This window comes from Saccostrea cucullata, unplaced genomic scaffold (assembly GCF_032062105.1).
Source record: "Saccostrea cucullata isolate Sc308-1 unplaced genomic scaffold, CSIRO_AGI_Scuc_v1 ctg19, whole genome shotgun sequence".
Taxonomy (NCBI): domain Eukaryota; kingdom Metazoa; phylum Mollusca; class Bivalvia; order Ostreida; family Ostreidae; genus Saccostrea; species Saccostrea cuccullata.
In genome coordinates this window covers 930578-946993 of record NW_026940018.1, presented here as the reverse complement: position 1 = coordinate 946993, position 16416 = coordinate 930578, and the positions used below count along the sequence as shown (strand labels likewise).

The window sequence follows — 16416 nt, the reverse complement described above, 5'->3', positions numbered from 1 at the left end:
TTTTCTTCAAAATTTGAAATTCTTCTTTGTCTCTTTATCACGAAAAACTTACATGTAAATTGTGTATTAAAAGAGAGAGAGAGAAAAAGAAAGAAAAAGTAAAAAGAATTGTTGTGTCATACATTATGACGTCATAAGAGAGATCACGTGTTACAATCGTTGTCAATGAGCTGTGTTGACGAACTAAAGTGAAGATTTAACAAGATGATTGTTAAAATGCACCTAATTTTTCTCTCTGCCCAGTGGACTTATAAATGGGTGAAATCGAAAATTCAAGGTATCATTTTTTAAAACTCCGTTTAATATAGAGCGCAATCTCTTGAAACATTTCTCTTTTTGGTAAATAGATTTTTTTTTTTTACTTTTACTTAATTTCTTTAAACTAAGAAGGTGAACACGTTTATACTTTATAACATTTATGCTTAATCTTTATAATCAATTACTTTCAAATAACTGCCCCTAAAACGTAAAGTTGTATATGTCTGGGTCTATTTTTCAAATGTTTCCATATATGTAATTTCTGCGCCTCCGGAACATACAAAAACTCGTATTTTTTCGTTTAGAAATGAAAACCAACAAGGAATCTGTGGACATGGCACCAAGCACAGATGCAGATGCCATTCCACAATCCACCACAGGAGCCACGAACAGCACGGCAGTCACCCCTCAGGCCCCTCCTTCCGCTGACACCTACTGTGGTTTCCGCCGTGGGTTCCTATTGTAAACTCAAGATTTTTATGTACATACGTCTGACCAATTTATGGAGAACAATTTGGCTTTTATTTCTTATATTTCACGCGGGACCATTTTGTCTATCAAACAAACACCTAAGAAAATCGACAAATGATTACATAATTTGGAAAATGAGGGATTACAGTAAAGAAACTTTAAAGACAACGCCATCAATCTTCACGCAGAATTATTATTTTTATTCCAATGCCGCTGTGTAGCAGTGAATCGCAATTTGAAGAAATTCTTCAGAGAATTCTTTTACAATGCCACACAGAACTAGAGGAAGTTGCTCGACAGAACTGCTCAGCTGTAAAGTGTGTTCTAGGCACTGCCAAAGTGTCCTTTGGTATAACATACTTCTACTGCCTTCTAATCCTTTTATATAGTCCCTCAACAAATGTTTAGAAAATTCAATTAGAACGTCGTGAAGTTATACAATACCTTCCATATGCACAAGCGACCACCGCGGCTACTCAAGGACTCAACAAATAGAAACAAAAGCTCACTTTCGCTAAGTGTGCTGGGCTGTTCTTCCCAAGCTTATTGTCAATATCAGATCTGAATCATGTCAACTCCATTAATGTTATCTTTGTTTGAAAGATCTTTGGACCATGTTTTTTTTCATCACTTTAAATATAAAATAAGAATTAATTAAGGTAAATATTATATTGCATAATATTTTCAAATGTACATTGTATTTATAACCATTTACGGTATTTCGAATTTCTTTTGCTTTCAGAACAACTGCTCATTTTATTATCACTTTTTTAATTGAATAAAACATGCATCTAATTGAATCACCTGAATGACCTCTTCAATGCTTTATTTTGATGCTTTTTTCCATATTTATATATGCAAACACATACCAAACAATTTTGAATGACTTATTGCTTATCATTAAATATTTGTCGACTGAAATGAGTGATATTGAAAGAAAACTTGCTATCTATATAACGAACTCCGATGGTTGTTTAAAAAGTAGTATAAAACGTTATAAAAAAAAATAAAAAGCAATAAAAATAAATAAAATAAAATAGAAAATAAAGTTTGTTTAAGATATCTAAATGTATTCCCTGTTAACCTTAAAGCTGAACACAATTCGTCAAAAGAATGTGTCCGCCATTTTCGATTGGACTCTCGCTATATTTGAGGACCCCTATATAAAAGGGCTGACTTAATCACTGTTCAGTGTCACACCTACTAATGTTATTGTGATTTAAATTCAAGACACGTGGTTTAGGTTGATCTATTCAAAGGTTATAGGGTAGAACCCGGTTTTATAAATAAAATCTGCAGTAAACATATATTGCTATAGCCTGTTTCTTTTGAAAAGATGTCCTGTAATAAATTTTTCCAAAAAGACTTTCATGATTTTCAACAGAAAAAGGGTGGCTAAAGAAGGGGATGTTAAAATAACAATATATCTTATACTTTTCGGCAAAAATTAGAGCTCACTAGTGACCGATTCGCTGGTAAAAAATGTGAATTATCATCTACACTGACAAACCTTTGTTTGCCTTATATGGCTATTGTTATAAATTCGCACAGGGGATCTCACCACGAGCAACTGACCAATCGTTGAATGAATAGCAACGTTTACGCCAAATACATGTTTACATTTTACTTCGAACACGTAGTTCAGTTCAATCTATGATCATGTTAATGGGCTGCAATATAAAAGAAATGAACAAAATACAAAGATTATGAAAGATGTTACAGGCGTTTTTAATTTGTTGTTAAATGGAAAAAAAGTTTAATAAAATGTAGTTTGTGTCTAGTTCAGAACACAAGCGCTTCAAGGGTAAGGAAAACGAGAAGCATCTCTTATGCATTTAAATGGACAAAACTTTTTTACGTTCTTGATCACGTGTTCGGCCAGGGAATTCACCTGGCAATTGTATTCACCGAAAGTACAACGAAGGAATTAATACAGACGCAAATTACTTTTGCAGTATGACTTCAGAAACTTAGACTTCCGACGTTTATTTAACAAATGAATTGTTTGTTATTATAAGCATGAAAATAATATTTTTAAAAATGCTTTTCATTTACCATAAGATTTTTCTTTTTCTCAAACGTAAAATTCCTGTAGTATTCGTAGTAACCCATAATGCAATACTGTACTCATTCAGCTGATTGGTCAGTTAAAATCGTGCCGGTGCCTCATAATCTGACGCCAAAAAAATATAGTCCGGGTTCATGAAAAAATATTAAAAAGAAATTTGAATTCATGACTGCAGAAAATTGTAGTAAAGAGAATACTTATTCAAGTCTGAATGAATGTAAAAGAGATCGATTGACTGAAGTAAATTTCAACAGACATTATCAGCTGATTCTAGGGTGGTGAAAACTGAAACGCAACATAACTTTTCTGTTTACCATGCCTCCACGTGCTAGTCACTTCCTAGCTACATTTCCGTGAATAATTTACCCTATCTCTCTGAAGTCTCGCTAACTCTCGCCAGAGCCACTGCCAGAGCTACTCTGAACTCATCGGGTTTTATAATTTGCAGGTGTTAAAAGGTTCCCCAACACATTAGTAGGGGTGAGTGTGATCAATCGTCAAAGGAACTTGGAGACGGAGAAGCTCTGGTTATAAGGAATAAAGCTGTGAAATATACAACAGCCCTAGTACTAACTTTTCAGAAGATTTAAGGAGGTCACTCTGAGATAAAGGTCAAACAGTTAAACAAGAGGCCCATGGGCACATCGCTCATCTGAGCACTGTGGCTAGGGAAAAAACAAAAATCAATTCAGTAAATGCATAAGTGGTCCCGATCCTAAAAGGAGATGGGGCGTGATTTGAACAAACAAAATCTACACTAACTAAGGATGCTTACATATTTTTGGAATAACATTGGCTTTTTTCCGTATAAGTTTGAACTTTTGTTGTGGTCCCATCCAACCCTGGGGGTCATGATTTTAACACATCTTGAATCTACACTACCGGAGGATGCTTCCATATAAATATGACCAATCATGGCTTTGCAGTTCTTGAGAAGAAGTTTTTTTTTTTTTAAGTTTTTTCCTACATACATGTATAAATAATATTCCTATGTAAGAATTTGATTGTCCATTGTGGCCCAGCCCTACCCCTGGGGATCACGATTTGAACAATCTTGAATTTAAACTACCAGTGGATGCTTCCATGTAAATATGACCAATCGTGGCTTTGCAGTTATCAAGAAGAAAATGTTTCAAGATTTTTCCTATACATTCCTACGTAAAAACTTTGATTGTCCACTGTGGCCCCGCCCTACCCAATGGATCATGATTTAAACAAATTTAATCTACACTACTTTTCCATATAAGTTTCATCTTTCCTGGACCAGTCGTTCTTGAGAAGAAGATTTTTAAAAGTTGTATATATCTCCCCTTAAAATGGGGCATGGCTCTTCATTGGACAAACTTGAATCCCCTTTACCCAAAAATATTTTGTGGCAAGTTTGGTGGAAATTGATCTAGTGCTTCTTGAGAAGAAGACGAAAATGTGAAAAGTTTACAGACAGACGGACAGACAGAAAGAGAGACAGGCGGACCCTGGACAAAATGTGATCTGAAAAGCTTACTTGAGCGTTCGGCTCAGGTGAGCTAAAAATAGTTTTACCCATTGAAGGGTTACACATGGTAAGTATCAAAACCCTGGTACGAACTGTTCAAAGAGTTATGTTCAAGTTTGGTAATTTTTTGTAAAAGTGGGCAAATTCCAAGGTCAAGGGGTCAAATTCGTGGTACCCAATGAAAGGTATTGTCACAAAGAATACACCTGCCTATATATGAAAAGTTGAAAACCATAGCCCAACCCATTTAAAAGTTATGAGTAAGATTAGACGAAAAGACGGATGGACAGGGCAAACACTATAAGTATTTACCTCCAAATCTTCGCTTATGGGAAAATTAAAATTATTTCTGCATTTGTTAAATAATGCACAATTTTTATTAGAACTTTTTATCAACTAAGATGAGTTATAAGACATACATTTTCAAGCCGAGAGCTTTAAATTCATGAACAAAATCCAGAAGTACGAGTGTTATTGGTATCAAGGGTTCCAACTCCGTCCAGCTACTTGACACAAGTGCAAATACTTTACCAGCAATCATCTTTTAAGAACTGATCCTTTAAAATGTATATATATATTTCCTCGTTCCTACTTTTCTTCCATTCCCCAACTTTTTAGTCGAATTAATTTTTATATGACAATTTAAACACTGTATTTGGCTTCAGTCTGAAATGGTCAGGGAATAGTTAGGTCAATTCCATTTCGAGCAAAGAAAGTTGCATTTTTACCATCCCTTATGAACAGAGACGGTGAATATGACTTCCCAGCTCCTCCGCCCATGAACGGGGAGTTCGAAGAAGTACCACTATCAGAACCAGAATGGATTCCAATCACAGGACAGCCTGAAAGGGTAGCAACGATTGGCCAACATGAAAGACCCAGGGAAGCCAATACAATTGACAGAGTACCATATCCTGGAAGACACGATAGGATGCCAATAACGAACCAACCTGGCAGAGTGCCAATGTCTAGAGAAACGGATGGAAGGTATGGACAAGACGAGGCGAATGTCCGAAGGGGTGGACAGTCGAAAACAATGCCAAGGTCTGGACAGCCCAGTCCAATGTATCAAGGCGACCAGGTCAGAATGGCTCCAAAACATAGAAGTCCGGCTCCATATGCCGACCAATACGGACAAAGACCACCCCCAAGAAGTGATCTTGGTACCCCTCCACCTGTGGCTCAAAAACCTACTCCGCGGCAAGCGTTTAATTACGTAAGTCATTCTGTTTAATCCATAAATACCCGGTATTTTTTAATTTTATTTTTTTGTCTGTATATAAAATATGTTTATATTCGAAATGACCAAAGAGAGCCTATGAAAGCTTGAAAGCGTATTTCCAAAGGGGTCCTTTGTACAATTATTGACGCAATGGGGTCATTTTCGTTTTACTAGGCAGTCTAGTATTTTAGAAGATCAGTACATATTAAAATTATTTTAAAATAAAGGTTGGGTTAATTCTTCCTGCATTGGACAGCCTCGTATTTAAACAGGTTTAAGAGTTAGAATTACGAAGACTTTGTAGTCATTATTAATTTTTCGAGAGGACACATTTTTTGATCAATGCATGAGGACCTAAAAGCTAAAATTTCACCTTTAATGAGTTGTTAATAGTAACAAAAGATCCAGTGTCATTGAAATCTGTCCTTTCTCTGCAGCTTGGTCAACAGAACGCCATAAAATCCCCTCGAGACTGGAGTTCTGGTCTGTGCTCTTGCTGCTCCGACATGAAATCATGTACGTGAGATTATACATCTTTTGTTTGATAAAAATAATATTATCATTTCACTGGCAGTCACATTGTTCATGGAAAAACATTTTTATATTTAAGGCTGTGGAGTACTATGGTGCGGCTGCTTTTTCTATCCATGCTATTTGTCCAAGAAGCTAGGAGAAAATACGTGCCTGCCTCTTGCTATGGGTAGTACGTGCGCATTGATTTCTCTGCGTACCAAAGTCCGCACTCAGACACGCATAAATGTAAGTACCTTCACTTACTTACATGTATAGGTAACACAAAATTGAGGATCTTATTTTCATTATTAGTATCGGGGGGGATGTTCTCATTTGACATTATAAAAGAAATTTTTGAATCTGTGAATTACTAGTACATGTAATTCCAAGGGTCTAGCTGTCGTAAAACGCGGGGAACATGATTTGTCTGTTTAGCCACATACTAGTAAGCAAGAAATCGGATGAAAAACCAATTTATCAAAAACATTTTTATTATTTGAATACATACTTTGTTCATGCTTTCAGGGAACGATCTGCAAGGATTGTTGTACTGTTGTCTGCTGCCAGTGCTGTGCAATGTGTCAAATGTCACGTGAGCAGACATTCGTAACCAATCACCGCATGGTGTAGATTAAATATAACTGTTGGAGAAAAGGAAACTTTTAAATCTTTCATTGGGATATGATTGTACAGTGTGTATATCCAAATGTCCTCTTTACATATTAAATTAATTAGTTGCATCCATTTTCTTTATTTAGGGTTATTATTTCGTGTTCACGTTTGTAATAGTAAGTATAAATAAATGAGAGCTGAAATAAATTCTTACTCTCATTGTTAAGAGAAGGAAATTTCCGAATATTAAAGCTAAGTATTTGCACCCTTTAGTAATAATTGTGAATGCACTGTGTAACTAAATACTGTATTTGAAAGGTTTCATAAACACGTAAGGCGGTAAAATGAAGAAATGACAAACAGGAAGATTATTTTTTCCCAAAATGAAAATGATCAGCTTTGCATGAGCAAGATATCCGTGAAGCTTTTAAACCAGACGCGGTAGTCACTAGTAAACATTGGTCAACAGGAGATGGTTACCCCCCACCCCCACGCTACCTAATTCTACCTCTGGAAATTCAAGGTGGTCGTGTGTTATGTACTCTTTACACATTTCGTATTGTTTCTTCAATTCATCATGATTTATTTCAACCAAAATGCTGAAACATAACAGTGCCTTTTTTAAAGAATCTAGACCAAGAGCCGAGACCTAAAGGTCCTTGCTAAAAGATAGCCCTATGGTACAGTGGTTATACAGACCTAAAGCAAACTGCTGTATAGCAGGTTACAGGTTTATGGTACATGTATGCTGTAAGAGTCGCGGAGTAAAGTGTACATGAAGGCCTTCATGATCCATCCTAGTCCGAAATATCTGACGTTTTCCTGGCAAGTAAAATATCAAAATCGTTAAAAAGCCAGGAAAACGTCTGATATTTCGGACTAGATCCATCCTTACTTCGCTCGTTAGAATCTGAATGGAGATTGGTCCTTCGCGCGGATGAGACTAAATAAACCGAGAGTCCGTGTCGCGGTAATTGCTGACACGATTGATTGAATGCTATTTAACGTCCCACCACCACTTGTGGAGAGTAACAATTTTCTTTCCTATACTCGGCACTTAGGGCCATTGAGCAACGAGGGATCTTTTTCGTGTCAGCATCTACTGCGACACAGGACCTCGGTTTATACGGACCGGTCTCCACGTCCCACAGTGGGATTCGAACCTGCGACGTACGAATCGACTTTGCGACTCTGGAGCAGACGCTCTAACCACTGCGCCACGCGGGCGACATGCTGGCACGAAAAAGATCCTTACTGCACATTCTGCAAGAGACTTAAACAATCAAAATAGAGGAGCTGAATATTTTTATATTTTTTCACAATTGAAGGGGCTTATACATTAAACATTAACAACAAAAGAGTCAGTCAAGTACCCTATTCACAGAAAAAAAATGTTTCACCCACGTGGCACAGCGGTTAGTCTGCTCAGCCTCTCGAGTCGCGGAGTAATTAGTTAATCCTTACGTCGCAGGTTCGAATCTCACTGTGGGACGTGGAGACCGGTCCTTCGGATGTGACAATATAAGCCGAGGTCCCGTGTCGGCGCTGTAGGTGGCATGAAAGAGATCTTTCACTGCTCAATGGGCCCGAGTATAATTCAAAATCTTTTAAAAGTCCTCCACCTCCACCTGCAAGTGTCTCCATATGAGTGAATAAGCAACAAACAAACGTTTCACCGAGTGTGTTCACATCACTAAGCACGGACTGGCAATACTGGTGAGATGGTTTTGCTTTCTAACGTCTATTTCTGCATGTCATTATTTGTCATTAATACACAACAAAATTTCTACTTTTCTTAAGTATTTTAAAAGGATTTTAAAGTTTACTTGGTGAATGTACAATTAAAGATTTGTCAAACACGTCCCGAAATTCGTAGTTTCAATAATTTCCAGAGAAAATATTTAAGTTCTTTGAAAAGTTTTTATGTGAAATTCTATAGCAACATTTAAACCATGATATCTAGCATAGAGAGAATTTATATTTATATATGATATGTTTTACTCAGAGGCGTAGTCACAAACTTAAAAGTGGGGGGGGGGCTCAACTCCAGAAATTCTTTGACAAGCAAAAAAAAAAAAAAGAAAGAAAATTGAAAGTTCCCCAAACTATTTTTGCTTTGTGGAACTTTTCCAAAGGCAAGTTGTATTTCTTTCCAAGAAAATGTTCTTCATAAACATTTCCTATAGTTGTTGGGGAAATATAGCTTGATTTTGTTCTTCATTAAAAAGTGGGGGGGGGGGGGCACGATTGCAATGAAAGTGGGGGGGACACCTCGTGACTATATTTTACTACATTTTTGCTTTGAACAATTGCTTGAAAAATGTTCAGATTTATTCTTATATGTCGCTTAGCACGACTGCAATAAGGACATCTCGAATTTCCACTTTCCTTGTTGAGCATATTATAAACTTGATAAATAAACAGAGTTATCTCTCTTGATGTTAATTCGGTGCGTTTCGTAATGACGGAATTGCTTTTACTACCCCCTGAATTACTGACAAGAATTCTACGGAATATCCCTGGGAAGGACCTTCAGAATGTGTGTCTATCGTGTAAACAGCTTAGAGACATAGCTTACGATGAATCGATCTGGAAAAGGAAATGTGAAGAAGGTACTGTCACTAGTCATTTGGTTTGTTATGGTTTGTGTGTAGAATTTGTATGGAGGCCCATAGGTGCCTAAATGTTAGAATCGTAATATTTTCAATGACAAACTTGGAAATAAATGGTTCTTATCGAAAATTTTCATGATGTTATGATATTTGCTGATGAATGAATTAGTAAAATTATTAATTTTTACCCTAAATTCAAAATGTATGCAAACTGCAATTTTAATTTATTTTACAGAATATAAGTTTAAATCCATTAATGGTTGGAATGTTACATACCGAGAACTCTACCATAAAGGTAAGATAAGAAAATTATTTTCATTTATTTTTATCTACATTATCTGTTTTTTTTTTTTTTTTTTTTTTTTTGGGGGGGGGGGGGGGGTACAAGACATCAGTACGTACAGGAATTTTTTTAAATGATGCTTTTTATGCAGTTTTACATCTTTACGGCGATCTGGTGGGGCTGTGGTGGAGAGATTTTAAATATTATGGAGGACTTATGCAAGTTAAGGTAATGGTAAAATACTGTTAACATTTCTGAACTTTTTCATTTTGTTTATTGATTTTATTTTATCTCAATATTTTTTTAAACTGATGTTTTGAATCCTAGTATGACAGCGGATGTATCAAGGGTGTTGAACTTCTAGCTCCAGTCAGTCCACATGTGGAGAGGCCACTGCGGAGGAAGACAATATTTACAATTTCACTGACGTCCTCGGGAAAAATCAAGATCATTTCTGTACACAGTACCCCCTGTGAAGAAAGTCCATGCTCTATAAGAGTTGAGGAAGACAAATTGGTAAGATATAAAACTTCTTTTGCCCATAAAAAAATAATATAAAATATATATATTTTTTAATTAAAACTGAATCGCACATCATCACATGCACACAGATATACATGAGCTTGATTATATAGAGTTATTTTCAGTGACAGATGTTTTAAAAAAGGGGTATAACTCGAATAAAGATTGTCATAGAAACTGCTCAAAAATTGATACTGTATGTGGGCTATAGAATATTTTTACTGTTAATGTTGCCTAATTACACATAATTATTATGTCTACTCGGATGTATTTTTTTAAAGCAAAAAAAAACATCGGTTTTCAAACGTAAAATGTTTTGCACTTGTACATTTATTTTAATAGTTATGTTGTTTAAAAATTATCTCTTATTTTACCTTGCCAAAGCTTTAATTATTTTATTGCAATATTTAAATAAATCAAAAGTCAATTCTCAGAAGAATTTCCGCACGTGCGATTATGTGTATTACATTTAATGCAAATGGATCATTTTATGAATTTTATGAAATCTAGGATCAAAAAGTGTACGAAGATCGTATAAATCTCTGTTAAGGATAACATCAAGTTTATACCATACATGTAGTCCAACTTATCACACGTCAAAGAGGAATTGCATTACAATTACGGAACAGATTATTTTTTAAACAAAAACACTGTGAACATATATTTTATTTCTTATTTACATAAATAAATTGAACTTTAAAAAAATTAGATTAAATTTCGTCCGTTACAAAGTGGTCATAATTTTTACAACGCATTTGCAGGTAACCTCCTATCGGTTTAATTTGTACAAGAATTTACAATGTTTTACAGTTATCAATTAACTTGTTCATATTTATTTACACTTTTACCGAGGAATCCATCAGTAAGATTAAAAATTGACCGATTTGACATCCCTACTAATTACACATAATTATTATGTCTTAGTAGGGGATTATTATTTTTTTAAAAAAGTGAATTTTAGTAAATTTATTTTAATAGATTTGAAAAACTCTTATTTTACTTTCCAAAGCATATTTTATTGCAAACAAAAGTTAAGAATTTCCGTATTATGTGTACTTTTAGGATCATTTTATGAATTTCAGAAGGGAAGAATTCTTGAATACAAGGGTCCTAAACATAAAGAGGAATCTCTTGATCAGGTATAAAAAAATCAATTTCTTAACAAAAACAGAATGAGGATTGCTTCAGTCGGGTACAAGTATAAAGTACTGACAGAATCATAATGAGGAATCCATCAGACAGGTATAAGTAACAAAATGCTTGGTACGGGTTTGAATTTGCTCAATGGTTCATGTATTCATTATTGTTATATAATTTGGGACATATTCAGATTCTAATGCAGAGATTTTGATTAAAACTAATTAGAAGCATTAGTCACAGATTTGTTACGAGTTTTCTCCCGTTTTTGATATGCACCCCAAAGCTTGTTTGATTTTTACACAATTATTCAAATATTTTAAGTAGGTCCACGGAAAAAAAATCATCAAAAATCACATCACAATAGGTGTAAAGACATATGCCTTGATATATCACAAAAATGCAACAAAGTCATTAATACATGTAGTACCACAGCTGTTCACATACATGTGTAGCTCAAATAAAACATTTTATAGGAACATTGCATAATTGTACAATATACCATAGACCTTAGATCTATGGATATACACATAAAATTGTAATGCTGGCGTGTCTTTTTGCAGTGGATGGAAGAAGAGCTGGGCTCTGAGGAAGCGATGGACATCTACAGGCATTGTTACAAAAGAAGAGGAAAAAGCTACCTGTCCTCAAAGTATAGAAATCCTTTAAAATGTTGTATTTTTTTTGAAATGTTATTATTCATAGGCGGATCCAGGGGGGGGGGGGGGGGGGGGTCCGGGGTTGTAACCCCCCTTTATTTTTTGCCTAGTGGAGGGAGAGAGGGAGGGGGTAAAACGTTTTCCGAGAATAAATATTTGTACGTCTAATTCATGTATTGAATAGACTGATTCTCACACATTTAGTTTCTTCCATTCACCTTCACTATTACTTTTTTATGAGAGAATGGTAGAAAATATTCTACATATTTTTATATACTAGTATCTTATATATGATATGTAACCTGCAAGGTTTAATTTGATATTAGATTTTCGCGGTCTTTGGCTGTGTTGACTATATATGGACCGTTTTTTAGCTCACCTCAACGAAGTTGGGGGGAGCTTATGTGATACCCTCGGCGTCGGCGTCCCAGGTTAAGGTTAAGTTTTTTGGAGCAGTTTCTTTTTAATTACTTCTGTGTCCTATACTGATTAGACATGCATGGAAGATGGTTTTAGTGTGTTTTATTGTACCAGACAAAGTTTCAGATGCTGCCATTTCAGCAAAGGAATTACCAGGTTAATGTTTTTGGAGCAGGTTAACATTTTTGGTGCAGTTTTTGGTGTGGGTTTCATTTCCAAGTTATAAGCCCTATGTTGACCAAACTTGCATGGATGATACATCTAAGGATGCATACTACCGGGCTTGCTTCGGATGCTGAATCTGACCTACATTTTCCGGTTGAGTGAACAGGTTAAAGTTTTTGGTGTAGGTTTCATTTCCAAGTAACTAAAAGCCCTATGTTGACCAAACTTGCATGGATGATACATCTAAGGATGCATACTACCGGGCTTGCTTCGGATGCTGATCTGACCTACATTTTCCGGTTGAGTGAACAGGTTAAAGTTTTTGGTGAGGGTTTCATTTCCAAGTAACTTTAAGCCCTATGTTGACCAAACTTGCATGGATGATACATCTAAGGATGCATACACACATGTACTACCGGGCTTGCTTCGGATGCTGAATCTGACCTACATTTTCCAGTTGAGCGAACAGGTTAATGTTGTTGATGCAGGTTTCATTTGCAAGTAACTTTAAGCCCTATGTTGACCAAACTTGCATGGATGATACATCTAAGGATGCACAATACCAGGCTTGCTTCGGATGCTGAATCTGACCTACATTTTCCGGTTGAGTGATTAGTTAAAAGTTTTTGATGCAGGTTTCATTTCCAAGGAACTATGAGTTCTTTAATGACCAATCTTGCATAGATGATACATCTAAGGATGCATACTTCCAGGCTTACTTCGGATGCTGAATCTGACCTACTTTTTGTGGATGAGTGAAAATGTTAGTTTTGATGCATGTTTCATTTCCAATAAACTATGAGCCCTATAATGAGCAAACTTGCATGGATGATACATCTAAGGATGCACACTAATGGACTTGCTTCAGATGCTGAATTGGACATACATTTTTCAGATAATAGACGAGGTAAAAGTTATGGTTGCAGGTCTATTACCAAAAACTATAAGGCTTATATAACATTGTATAAACCAAACTTGCACAAATGCTGCATCAAGAGATGAAAACTCTCAAATTTGCTTCAGATGCTGGATTTTCATTACATTTTCATGAAGAAGTAGTTTAAATTTTTTATGTAGGTCTATTTCAAAGTATCAGATCAAAATTGCTTTTAAAAATATTTTCATTTTTGGAATGTATACTTTTTGTTGGTTAATTGTGTGACTTTGCCTTACTTAAAGACAACATTCGTTGAGGTGAGCTCTGTAATCTCTGATTTCCTATGTTTGATCATACATTAATTAATTTTTTTTCTCAATTTTTACCAAACTGATTCAAAGAAGATTAAATTCATAAAAAAAGTCCTTGAAAAGAATTTTTCATGAATAGCCAAAGTATAGAAACTGAAATTGGCGTATAAATTCACTGCATACAATAAATAGGGTAAATATTCTTAGACTTTCTATACCATTTGCTTAACATTTTTTAAATTCTATACCAAAGGCATCATTATCGATGGACACCGTTAGAAGTTCCTGCGCCCAGAGCTAATGTTCCCATACAACCCGGACTGTTTAAAGGGACATACAGTGCCCATGGGATAGAGATTCTGAGTCTGGACTATAATACAGACAAGACAGAAGCCACTGCTACCAAAATTACTGTAAGTAGGAACAGAAGAAGATAGGCAATGTAATATTGCATTAATTGTTGGATTGTCTATTTGTTGATATACTGATTCTTGATATCAATTCTTCTAATTGCTTGTAAGTTTTTATCACCTTTACATTTGCATGTGGTAATTAATGAAAACACATTGGGCTCATTTTTGTAGGGGGGAGGGGGTAATCGCGTCATAATGCAAAATTTTCGCAAATAAACACGGAACTTTCATGCACATTATAACATGAAAATCGTTCAATTTCAAAATAATGCTCGGGAATAATGAGTTAAATTGGCTTTCGTTTTATTTCTTTTTTATTTGAAGTTCAAAATTTGGTGTATATCAAACAACACTATTAGAGAAATAGTTTTTCACAGCTTTGCCTTATCCTTCATGTTCTATTGTTCTTGTTCTTGTAAAACTACAGGGTGATCCGAATATACCAGCAACCAAAATTAGCGTGAAGGCAGACTTAACATCGACTCTTGTGTTGACAGCGAGTCAGCAAGAAACTCTTCCAGCGCTTCTGGAGGCCTCTGAATCGAACGATCAACAACCTCCTCCCGACACGCAGCCATTTAAATTACCCATGGACTGCTATGACCGTGATATTCAGAATATACCAAAAACGTGTACTTTCAGGTAGGAGAAAAATGAGAACAACTTAAGTCTGTTTGTATCAAGTAAAATAAATACTAAATTTACGTTCTAACTATCTTCAAATTATACTGTGAGTAAATATCGTAAAATAATCTCTTAACACGATGTCGTAATTCATGCATGTAGCATCGTTTTTGGAAGAGGGACAGAGAATTTTTTTCAACACACCTGGGAAAAACTTGAAAAGCAAAAAAAAAAAAAAAAAAACAGGAAGGAGATGTAGGTTTCCTACTTCTCTTAGCCTTATTTTACTATACTACAACAAAAAGTTGGGGGGAGTCTTTAAATGAAGAACTTTTTCTTTAGTAAAAATTCATGTATGGAAAAAAAAGGGGGGAGGGCTCCAAGTTTTTTACTCGCTATTATTAGACATTTTCTTGTAATTACAGATGGGATTATTTTTCCCTATACATATAAGTACAAGAATTTTTATTGTACTTACGTTAATGTAACCCATGTTTTATTATTTCAGATGCACCGCTCTGGGACAGATTGCAGCCGATCGCTACGTCAACCCTTCCTTCTCTAAAGCCCAATTTGTAGTGTTTGACGAAAACACTTTTGGAATGATTTGGTTGGAACTTGCATCTTTCAGTATATATTCAAGAGTAAAACACGAAGATATCAATGATTAAAAGACGACAATATTCATAGTTGACATATGATATGTATATGGGTTTATTCCCTGAACATCTACTACGTATATAAACAGTATAATTATCACACTCAATTAAGAGGCCCTCTGAGGGCCACAGGTAGAGTTTACCTGTGTTATCCTGATTTAACAGTCTAAATCAGATAAATTCATTTTTCTGATAAAGAATTTGTATCAAACCACGATTTATTTCATTAAATAACCATATTTCAAGACACTAAACAAGGGTTTTTCACATAAATATTTTTATTTTTAATTCATTACATTTCATTACAAGCACTATGAAAAAATATATGTCAAGTGAAACCAAGTTTATTATTTACAAATTTAATTTTTAAAATACATGAAACACTTTGAGCAATATTCATTAACATCTCATTTTAGAAACTATCTAATATTCTTTTCATATCTAATATTTAAATGGAAAACAGAGTTAATATCACATCAGATTTTTTCTTCATGATCACTATCCAAGGTGTAACAGCTCTGATGAGGAGTCTGAGTAGGCCATGAAAGATTTTTTTGTAATATGTAAAATACATTTAAATTGTTAAGATATTAACATTTGCTGCTTTGAAACATTTTGATTAAAAATAAATAGAATTAAAGATTAATTAGCAAAATAAAATAATCTTTTTTTTTCTAATTTAAATGAAGGTAGTTTTTTACTTCAAAATTAAAATAAATACTTCAAGTAAAAAAATATTTAAAAATTTGAACACTTTTAATTCATTTTATAGGGCTTGTTGGTAAGATTTTTGAAACATTGATTAATATAAATTGATTATAATACCTAGTAAATACTTGGAAATGTTGAGTAAAAAATAATTAAAAATCTAAATAACATTTAATTCATTTTAAAGGACTTATTGCTAAGATTTTCCGTATATAAGTCTTTTGCACAGTCTTATAAATACAGGTATAATGTAGTTTATTCATACCGGTTAAAACACAGGTAACACAGGTAAATGCTACCTGTACCCCTTAGAGGGGCCCCTTAATTGAGTGCGATAATTATACTGTTTTTATAGCAGGCGCGTAGCATCGTTTTTGGAAGTGGGGG

The 16416-nt window shown here is 34.8% G+C and overlaps 2 protein-coding genes across 2 annotated transcripts; both read left to right on the top strand.

Moving 5' to 3' along the window:
- The first annotated feature begins 4884 nt into the window (after positions 1 to 4884).
- Positions 4885 to 6772, top strand: LOC134254538 (uncharacterized). Its single transcript, XM_062737062.1, has 4 exons — positions 4885 to 5508; positions 5952 to 6030; positions 6125 to 6273; positions 6553 to 6772. The coding sequence occupies exons 1-4, from the start codon at positions 5029 to 5031 to the stop codon at positions 6655 to 6657; spliced, it is 813 nt and encodes a 270-aa protein (XP_062593046.1). The 5' UTR covers positions 4885 to 5028; the 3' UTR covers positions 6658 to 6772.
- Positions 6773 to 9063: 2291 nt separating this feature from the next.
- On the top strand, positions 9064 to 15335 carry LOC134254540 (F-box only protein 31-like). Its single transcript, XM_062737064.1, has 9 exons — positions 9064 to 9251; positions 9487 to 9546; positions 9686 to 9762; positions 9862 to 10050; positions 11139 to 11195; positions 11757 to 11845; positions 13879 to 14038; positions 14466 to 14680; positions 15171 to 15335. The coding sequence occupies exons 1-9, from the start codon at positions 9101 to 9103 to the stop codon at positions 15331 to 15333; spliced, it is 1161 nt and encodes a 386-aa protein (XP_062593048.1). The 5' UTR covers positions 9064 to 9100; the 3' UTR covers positions 15334 to 15335.
- The last annotated feature ends 1081 nt before the right edge of the window (positions 15336 to 16416 follow it).